The sequence below is a fragment of the Perna viridis genome, chromosome 13, assembly GCF_037379345.1.
Source record: "Perna viridis isolate PV_CMFRI_1.1 ecotype Kerala chromosome 13, ASM3737934v1, whole genome shotgun sequence".
NCBI classification, from domain to species: Eukaryota; Metazoa; Mollusca; class Bivalvia; order Mytilida; family Mytilidae; genus Perna; species Perna viridis.
In genome coordinates, this window is record NC_142457.1 from 35,189,929 (window position 1) to 35,201,170 (window position 11,242).

The following is an 11,242-nucleotide window of genomic DNA, read 5'->3' on the forward strand; positions in this document are numbered from 1 at the left end:
TTACCTTTTTTTTACAATCTTAGCTGGTATGTCATGTACACCTTCATGTGGCTCTTTTATTCATTTATATAAAAAAGAATCTTATTGACACCACTTCCACCAAACTTTTTAAAATCAAAAGTTTAGTTTAGTTTGGATTTATGTTAGTTTAAGCATGTTTTAAATACTAAAAAGTTCTGTATGATAAAGGAAAGAATAAATCAAAGAAGTCTATTGGTCACAGACACTGGTTACTATGTTTGTAATAAAATAAAAAGTTGTGTAAATATCTCGATGCATATAGTATTCTAAATGACCCTTTACTGAATGCTATTCTTTACGATCTTAACTGTACATTTCATAATAATTTCACACCCCCAAGCCCATCTTCATGTTTCTTTTGTTTTATTTTAGCCTTTGAAGTCTAGGCTGAGATTTAGTGTAACTTCATCGAAGAAACTGGTAATATAAATTGTATAAATTGGCGTATTGTAGATACACGTACAATATCATATTTGATAAGAAGTAAGAATATATCTTAAAAAACAACAAACAAACAAAGTCTATCTATAATAGTGGTAGTTAGTTGTCACAAGCTTATACCATCCAGGCTTGGATAAAATCCAGATTTGGACAAGTTCATTTGATAAACACATCAAAAGGTATTATTAATGTATATTTAGAATATGTCGTTGCATCTACTAATTCGATTTGGATCGATTCATCCCGATATACCATCGGAACTCCTCTGACTTTCTTCTTGTGGGCGAGTAGTTCCGATTGCTGTGACCACCAAAAATGGCTTCGGAAGTAGAACCAAATGCGAAAAGACAAAAGACCCGCGACACGTATGAAATTTTTGAAAAATTCCTCGCAGACACGCCAAAAATGAAGCAGCTAGCAGCTAGCAGCCATATGTGAAAAGATATGCAAAGGAACTTCAATGATGAACATGCGTTTGTTGAAGATAGTAGAATGTAATGCGCGAATTTCGGAGTCCTTCAGCCGTGCTTCTTGCACAATATCTGCATACGAAGAAGCTGGCACCTTTGCAGTGGGTGACATTTTCTCTTATGGCTTAGATATTTTAGAGAAGTTCACAGATAAGGCTACACCTAAAATTGCTGTAGAGGAAGACCAGCGGATGGCTTGAACGAAATTGCTTGAATTCTTTTACCAGGGTATGTTCTGCCCATTGGCAAGACTAAATTGATTTCTTTGCAGTGTGTAGTGGGTGCCCCTGAGAAGAAATGATATTCATCCTCTATGTTCCCACTATCATATTATTTACAAATACATTTTTTTCTCTCTAATTATGTTTTTATACTGTCCCCTTTCTATTTCTAGTGCATGTGCACTCAAACGAAATTTACTGATGATAGATCTTTCTATTTTAGATTTACATAAATCAATATATGGGGGTCTTTTAGACGGAATAAATATTTTACGGAAAAATGAGTTTTTCACTCATAGCTAGTGAGCTTACTAAATTTTGCATAAACTGATCGTGTAGTCTTTGTTCGATTCTTCTGATATAAAATTGAAGGTTATTAAGTTGTAAGTTGAGATGACAGAACCCAAATTTATTTAGTATATTTTTTACATGGGACATCCACAATTTGTTGTTTTTAACTTCTCTGAATATTTTGTACACTAGTGTATCTGGGGAATTAAGGATATGGTTAAAAAATTTAATCGTATTCAATTGAACTTTTAGATGTAGAGATGTTCTGTTCAGTTCTGCTAAGCATGCAGTGTTTATAGTTTTACTATATACTCCAATGATTTCTTTTATGAATTTCAAATGTAAATGTTCATATGGGTCAGAGTCACTGAAAGTTTTTCCAGCTCCCCAGACCTCACTCCCATAATGAATAACATTTACATATATTACCAAAGTGTCAAATAACTTTTCAAGTAAATTACAAGGAACATCTATAGATACGACTTTTTTTATTTTAAACCAGGCCTTTCTTCCCTTCTCCATTAGCTTATTTTTTGATAGATTCAAATTACCATTGTAGTTAAATGTAATGCCCAGGTAGCAGTAAGATTTTACTGTTTCTAGCATATTTTTATCAATACTGAAGTGGTTGAGAAAACGTTTACCATTTGAATTGAATATTATTATTTTTGATTTTTTTTGTGTTTACTTCGAGTTTACATGAAATGCAAAAATCATTAAAAATGTTTACATTTTTCAGGCCTTTTTCTGTTTCTAACAGCAGAATAATATCATCTGCATACATCAGTGGTGTTATTTTTAAATTATGAATTAATATTGGTTCAGTGTTCCCATTTTTAAGCTGGTCAAAAATATCATTTATAAACAGATTAAAAAGGGTCGGACTGAGGACATTACCTTGATTTATTCCACAACTGGAGGGAAAATATTGACTTAAACTGTTTGGGAATTTAATTCGGCATTTTGTGTTTTGATACATTGTACATAGAATAAATATTAAAAATTTTATGCGGGACTTCATGTTTTGATAATATATAGAAGAGGCCATATCGCCAAACCATATCAAACGCCTTTTTAAAGTCTATAAAGGCGACACAGACTTCCTTTTTCTTTCTTTTGTAGTTATCTATTATTGATTTTTAAGGTAAAAATATGATCAGTAGTTCTTTATTTTGGTTTGAATCCAATTTGATTTTATCGATCAGTTTATTGGATTCAATAAATTGATGCAATCTTTCATGAATAATTTTATTAAAATGTTTACCTAGATTAGAGATAATTGATATCCCTCTATAGTTTGATGGGTCTAATTTAACTCTTTTTTTAAATATTAAAGAATTGTAACTCTTGTTCCATATTTTAGGGAATGATCCTGTATTGAATATTAGGTTAAAGAGTTTACCGTACATAGTTTCAGTGAGACTTGTGTACCACACTTGATAATCTCATTTGAAATTAAATCAGCTCCTGCTGATTTGTCATTTTTTAGTGTCATAATTGCTTTTAATATTTCATTTGAGTCTATTCTGTTGTTGAGAGTGTTTTCATTATTGAGATTATTTTCTGCAATATTATTCTTAAGGTTTGAAATTATCATTTTATGAAATTTGTTGATTTTTGAATGACCAGATTTCATGTCCTTAAAAAAATTTATAAATTCTTCTTCTTCATTAAACTTTTCATCTTTATTGCTTTTTGATAACCTGTTTTGTTTATTTATAAGATTCCAAAGGATTTAGGATCCTTATTGAAGTTGTTTGATCTTATCATAGATCTGTGCTTTGCATTTTTTCTCTTCTTCTTTACACTGCCTTCTATATTTAGAACAGAAAGAGTAAAAGGTTTTTCTGTACTCACCATTATTGGATTTTTATTTACAAGTGACAGTTACAGGGAAGTCATGGCAAGATTCTGTGAACTGTGGTTTGGGGGAATTTTTTATTTTTATTTTTTAGGAAGCTTTTAATAAGTTTAGTAGAGTTTAAGGCTGTATCATATAAAATTGTATTTATGTAATCATTTAACTTTTGTTTTACATGAGGGCTTTGAATATTATTTGAGTATTTAAGCAGTGTTTCTTCATTCCATATGAACTTGCCCATAAGGGGTTCAAGGTTAGCTTTTTGTGAAATTTTCAAATTATTAAGGCAAGTGAACAGTGAGCAGCTAGTTGCACTATGATCTGAAATAGTTGTAAAATCATGAACATTAAAAGTTCCAATATCATTGAAGAGGTCATGAGATGCTATTGAATAATCAACAACACTACATCCCTTATATGTTATACAAGTGTAATTACCAAGTAAATCACCTGGTTTTCTTCCATTTAATATTCTTATACCTTCTTCTCTACATAAATCTAACAAGAGTTTACTGCTTTTATTTGTTTTTTTTTTATCGAGATTGTTTCTATAAAGCTGAGATTCACAAACATATTTTGGATCATTCATTTTTGGGAATTGTGTATCATCAGTTAAAACAAAATATGAATATCATTGGTGTATGCATTTAAGTCCCCTTGGATAAGAATATCTTCTAGGCTATAATATTCAATATTTCTAAGTAAATGAGAATATCTTTCATTCAAGTCATCTATGTTATTAAGAGAGTTTTCTGGAGAAAAATAAGCTATTTCAAGATATATGCTTTTCTTCAGATTAAAGAACATTTTGTCTAACTTGGCTTATACAATATCTTTATGATCATTCTGCAATGCTGTTACACCTTTACACAATTTATGATCAACATATATGGATATATTATATATACTTTATATTAAATTCTTGAATTTTGATTGGATAAAAGGTATTCCAGTATACCACTCTTCCTTTGAGTATATCACCCTTCCTTCGAATATACCACCCGCTGCGACCGGAAATGTATCTTGTCCTTACCGTTGTGCAGTTCGGTATTACTGTACATTTTCTAATTTCTGCCCAAACCAAAATCACCAGATGGCAATTACAATGGCTTTTGCCGAGGTTAATGAAGATGCAATTAATGAACTTAGAGCTAACAAGGACGCTAAAGGATGGTTTTGCAGAGGGAAAAAAACACTTCACAATAAGAAATATTAAGTCAATGGATCTTTTGATATTTGTTTATCAATAGAAAGGTGGTATACTGGTTAAAAAGATATTCAGTATAATATAACAAATACTGCCTGAAGTTGAGGGTGATATACTGGATCACCACACTCAGGAAAGAATATCGCCCTTGACTACATCTCGGGTGATATTTTTCCTTCATGTGGTAATCCAGTATACCGCCCTCAATTGCAGGCAGTATGTGTATAATACCACCACAGTTTCGTCTGGCCTTTTTATGTTTACATCTACGTCTATTGCTATTACAAATACACACACATGCAGTGATATCTTTTTTGGCCGCCAGAGAATGTTTTGAATTATCCTCAATTCCTTCTACAAATGAAACATTTTTGTGTGGATCAGTGCAGCCACTCAAAATTGCAATTAAAACCCATGGAAACAAACTTTTTGACCTGTATATTTGCCCTCTTGTTGTAGGCCTTACTATTGTTACACGAAAAATTTTTTGTTTTACAGATCATTCTGCCATACTTGAGTATGAAGATTGTAAGGATTAGTCTGAATGGTCAGTGAGATTAGGCCAGCATTTGTTATTTCCTCTTTCAATTGGGAAAAACTACAAATTTGATCATCATCAATCATATACATGTGGAAATATATGTCCTTGTTCACAACATGATGAATTATTTGGACAAAAGGGAGATACTTCGTTTGGTAAGTAGCCTGTAATGGCAATTCTTGTGATAGTCCAGTCAGTCTAACTAATTTTTGCCCTTAGTCTTAACAAATTGCAACAGAAGATATTTAAGTTCTAAGCTATAGCATTATGACCAAAATAAGTTCAGAAAAAGTCTATAGTGCAGAAACCTCAAATTTAGCATTTCAACCATTGCAAAGGGGAAACAACTCTGTCTAAAAGGCTGAAATAATAGTACAAAATCATAATTATGGTTTATCTGATGAAAACAATGTGGTTATATTTATACATTAAGCATAGATTAGAGGATCATCTGCAATTTTAAAGGAGTTCCATATATAATCTTTACCAAAACAACTTAGATTTAGAAACAAAATAGAAAACCATGTGTCAATTTTTTTCTCTCGAGATAACAAAGTTCAAGAATTCCAATTTAGATGAATATGATGAAGTAAATATTCTACTTCTTGTGGTAAAAGATTCTTTTAACATGGACAAAACTTTTGATAAATAGCTTACAGAAATAAAGAATACAATTTTCTTTTGATTTTTCAAAATGATAGAAGTGCCTGTTGTGGGAGGACCAATGGAAGATAATTATACTATAAAGTTTTACATGTTCAAAGCTTGTAAGCACATAGTTAACTGCTCAATAGAGTATGATGAACTTTTATATAAAGTTCAGGGTATAATGTGAAGATGTGCAAAAAAGAATTACCTTAATTATAATTGATTTGATCTACATATAAGGGCTTTACACTTAATATTTAACTCTGATTTAAAGTAATGTCATTTCATACATATTAGAAGAATTGGGATGTATTTTACATATGATGGGGACATAACTTTTTGTACAGTAGGTTTAAATTGGTCTGGAGCTGGCATGTCAGTCAGCTGCTAGTAGTCCTTAGTTTGTATAGTTGTGTAGTTTATATTCAGGTTCTTTATTTCTATTGTAACAAGGAGCTCAGACCTTTTTGAACTGATTTTAGGTGTGTTTAATTTTGTAATATTTGTTTGACATGGCCAGACTTTAAAGTACTTTAACCCTGCCACAGTTTTTGTGCTTGTCCAAAATCAAGAATTTCTGGCCTCTGTATGCCTGTTTCATTTTCACCTTCAGTTTATGTTTTATGTTATTTTTTTGCTGTACCTGTGTATAATGATGCTTAGGGCCAGTTGCAGCCTGCCCTGTGGTATGCACAAAACTTAGCACATATACCTGTACATGTACATATTAAAGACGCGTACTTTCTATTTTAGACTTTGAACTGAATGTTTTAGGTGTTTCCAAAGCAACACATTAACTTTACTTTTTATGAATATAGTGTGCCAATATCTTATCTGTATCTCCTCTTACAACACGGAAAAGAATTTAATGAAACTTTTGCAGAAACTTTACTCTATATTCCTATTGTGCACCTTCAATTGGATTTGGATCTTAATCAATTTGGAGGACAAAAGGTGCATATTATCAAATATGGGCGTGGTTGATGTCAAGATAATGAGCATTGATTACAGTTTTGTTCCCGGCTGCAATGCAAAAGGGGGGGGGTTAGAAATACTAGTGTGTGTGTGTTTGCATGTATGTATGTGCTTGTATGTTCATCCAGTCAAATTTGTGGATGCAGCATCTTGGAAACCACTGGACGGATTTGTTCAAAGTTCGTAGGATTGTTACATGTAGTAACCATTTTGTGCCACCATTTTGTTTAACAAGTTTTGCAGGAGTTATGGGACTTTTGCACTTCTTTTTTTGGCGACAATGGGGAACATATGGCTAGGAATTGCTTGACTAGTTTTAATATGGAGACAGAGGGGGTATCTTTATCTTTTCCATTACTCCTTCTACATCTGTGAATGGAGTTATTGAAACTCCCAAGATTTTTGAAAAGGAACGAATATGAAGAAAGAAACCCAGTGCTTAGCTGGACAGTGTGTGGATAATCTTATTATATAGGTACATGTAAATCCAACTTTGAATATACTTTTTTAATATATGATAATAGACTTATAGTAATTTATTTGTTTAAGGTTGCATAAAAGGATGGCATGGTAGAAGTGATATTTTGATCAATGATGTTGTACCAGTTGGTTGTACTGCTATCTCAAAACAAGGACAAGGAGACAACGAAAGTGTGTCATCATTTTCGTCCACTGAAGTAAAATTCAAAGATGGTAAAGAAGGTTTTGACCAGAAGGATCTCGCAAAGATGATAAGTGAAACAGTGGTATTTTCATTTCTTCAATGCAAGTTGAATAGGGAGCGAATGCACAGTTGTTTAGTCCCTGGAATAGGAATCTCAAATGGTAAAGTGAAGTGTTTTTTCTATGACTCTGAGGAAGATGTTCTTCTTGAAACAGCAGAAATGGATTTGAAAATAGACCTTACAGTACCTAAAATATCCCAAACTGCTGTAGTTTTGCTTTGGCTTACAATAAATTATCAAATCTTTTGTTCAGGAATAAGTGATAAAATGAAGAAGTATAATGCCCAATTTTTTGAAAGGGTTGGTGACCATATAGATTTTTATCGAAATGAAACTGCATTTGAAGTGCACAAACCATATTGTCCTAAAAAGAAGGACAACTGGTTCATTGATGAACCTGTTGATCAATATCGTCGAGAGAACCTTAAAATCAAATATGAAGAATTAAAGGTATGCCATGGTTAAGTTTAAAGTATAGTTCACTTTGCAAAGTCTCTCATATTTTGTATTGAAACAATTAGAAAACAGTACTTACATGTACTTAACAACTACAATTATTGATCAGTGATATATCCTACACATATCATTGATCCATCAACCTGATGATTGCTTTAGATTGCTATTATTGTTATCATTTTGCCTGTGAGGTTGCCATCCAATGCCGTTAACTTTTTACATAACTACAAAATATATTAGTTTTATAATAGTGTCATGCACATGGACTTTGGATCATAAGTTGGATCCATTAAATGGACAAACAATGTACTAAAATGCTGTTTTACCGGTAATTATTTTTCACATTTTATTATCCATGGCTGTACAATGTATAAAATAGTTAAACAGCATGTTAATACATTTTTGTCCATTTAATGGATCTTAACTCATGACCCCAAGTCCCTGTGCATCACTTAGGGAAAGGAAATTATGTCTTCAGACAGGGTCAGCTAAAGTGTAAATGGCTCAAAGTACTGACTAGGTCTCTACTTATATTTAACATTTGATATTTAGTGGAATACAGTCATTAATCTTCAATGTATTTTTCAACATCATTTCAAGGTGGGATCAGTTTTTTTATGAAAAAGTGGGTTGATATAATCTGAAGAACTAGAATTGAAATTAAAATACAAATGCATTGACCAGTGCTCTTCATATTCCTTAATGACTTTAATTCATGCAGAACATATGATGAATCATTAAATGAGCTGGAATTTAGACAGGAAAATCATGTAAGTACATGAAACTTAATAATAAATCAAAATTATTAAATGTATGAAAAAAGTTTAAATTTATGTTTCTGCAAAACATGTAGAAGTTGCCTCCCCTTTCCAGATCTATTTTTAGCTCACTTGGCCATGGGCCATGTGAGCTATTGCCATCACTTGGCGTCTGTTGTCATTAACAATTCTTCAAACATCTCTTGAAACTACTGATGGGACTTGAATGAAATTGTTCCTTAAAGTATCCTGCACAAATGACTGTTTTGACTTTTGATCTGGTAAAAAACCATGGCCACTGCTAAAAATACTACACTGGGGTCAGAAGCAGTTTTTGCATATATCTCTAAAACCGTTAGGTTTAGCCAAATTCTGACATGGGATGAAAGTGTTTATCATGATGAGATCTGTCAGTGGTCAAATTTTGATGAAAATCTGTTGACCCATATTGGAGTAACTGTCCTTTTTAGCTCTTCTGGGCAAAAGCCATTTGAGGTACTGCCATCACATGCATCCGTCGTCTTCATCTGTTGTTATCCTGAACAGTTTTTCTAAACTCTTCTCCTGTGAACTACTGGACCAATAAGAATCAAACTTGGTATCAACGTTTATTGCTATTTTTAATGTTATTTCTTTCAAAAATCTTCTCCTCTGACACCACTTGACCAATTGGAACTAAATTTACTTTGAATGTTCCTTGGGGTATCCTACATGGAACTGGTATGGGGATTTTTGATCCGTTAAAAAACATGGCCGCCATTACTAAAAATAGAACTTACATGTACGTAGTCAAACAGTAGTTTTTTTTTGCATATATCTCCTAAACCCTTAGGTTTAGCCAAATTGTGAAGTGAGGTGAAAGTGTTCAGCATGATGAGATCTATTTGTGGTCAAATATTTATTGTAATCTGTTAAGCCATGTTGGAGTTATTGCCCTTTTTCGCCGCTTTTTCTTTTTTGCTATTTGGAATGTTATTTGTCAAAAATCTCCTCCTCTGACACCACTTGACTAATTGGAATCAAACTTAGTAAGAATTTTTGTTGAGGTATCCTACATAGAACTGATATGGGGATTTTTAATCCATTAAAGAACATTGCCACCATCACTAAAAATAGAACATAGGGGTCAGACTGTGTGTTTTTAGCATATATGTACAAAACCATTAGGTTTAGCATAATTATTTCAATTGTTATTATAAGGCCTTCAAAGCTCTTCAGGGATCAAAGTTGTCAGGCAACTCCTTGTAAGAGTTATTGCCCTTGAAATATGTAAAATGCCTTTTTTTTTTTACAGTTTTCTGCCAATAAACTATAATACATGTAGATAGAAAGAAACTTTCACTTGCTGCAATGATCCTTAAGATGGTCCACTAAAGTCTTGTTGAGTCAAAATTGTTGGATAACTCCTTGTTAAATTTATTGCTCTTGAAAGACAACCTTTAACCAGGTGAGTGATTCAGGCTCCTGGGAGCCTCTAGTTATTGAAATCATACAAGTTTATAAATAAATAAATTAGTTTTATTTAGAGTTGGCATATACATGTACATGTAACACATAATAAGACAACATCAACTCTGGTGAGCTTTTGATCGATATAAAATTAGAAATTTTTTATTGTATTGGCAACCATTTAAAAATTGGTTGTTGGCACAATCTCTATATTGTCCATCTAGCTAATATCATTATTCTGGATAGCCTAATTTTCCTAGATATCAATTTTCATAGAAATCTTATGCCTTTCAATTTAAATGGTGTTTGCAGTCATTTTTAAAATATTGGCAGCTGATATACAATTTAATCTATTTAATAAGCTGCATATTATTAATTTGGATGGCAAAAATATCCTTAATATCAATTTTCATTGAAATTGGGCAACTGTTAATTTTTTATGTATTGGTGGCCACTTTAAAAACGGTCGCCTAAATGCATGCAATTTTGTTTTGATTTTGTTTTGACCCTTGAGCTGAAAATGTATACCAAGTTACAAAATAATAATATAAATAATAATAAGAAGAAGAGACAGGGTAAAAAGAATAAGTCTCCAGCCAACTTAATGGTTGGCAACTTAAAGTATCAGAACTGTTGTAACTTAAGCATTGATTTTTTTGTACAGGTTACAAATTGTTAAAAATATAGTTATTTTTTTAAATGATGCTGAATGAATTATAAAATTAGCTATATCATGACTTTATTTTATTTAAATCTTTATTTATATTATGAATCAAATGTATATACATGTACTATCTTTACAGTACAACACAATCTTTTCCTTTCGTTAAGTTATTCACTTAGATATGTTTAATGTTTGTATATGTATGGTTTTAACCTCTTTATATTAACTTCCATGTATTTACATTTTAAAAAAAATCTACTGTACAAATAATGTAATTTCTTGCTAGTGACACTGTACTTATGTATCTTTTATCCATAGATTGTATAAAGAAAGTGGTAAATAAATCTTCTTATATTTATGCATGTATCTCATTACATCAAACATCTTTGTTGTCATCACTGTTGACCCTGCCCATTCCAAATTTTAGAGGCCATTGGCGAGTGAGCCCCTGCTAATTTCAAGCCCTATGCATATATCATTGTGAAATACAGAGATAAAAAAAAGAAAACATTAG

General features: G+C 31.9%; 1 protein-coding gene across 1 annotated transcript; it reads left to right on the forward strand.

Moving 5' to 3' along the window:
• The first annotated feature begins 931 nt into the window (after positions 1-931).
• LOC148600612 (uncharacterized) lies at positions 932-11,041 on the forward strand. Its single transcript, XM_088558245.1, has 3 exons — positions 932-1,105; positions 5,052-5,208; positions 7,226-11,041. Exons 1-3 carry the CDS (start codon positions 932-934, stop codon positions 7,864-7,866), a joined length of 972 nt encoding a protein of 323 aa, XP_088414371.1. The 3' UTR covers positions 7,867-11,041.
• Positions 11,042-11,242: the final 201 nt, after the last annotated feature.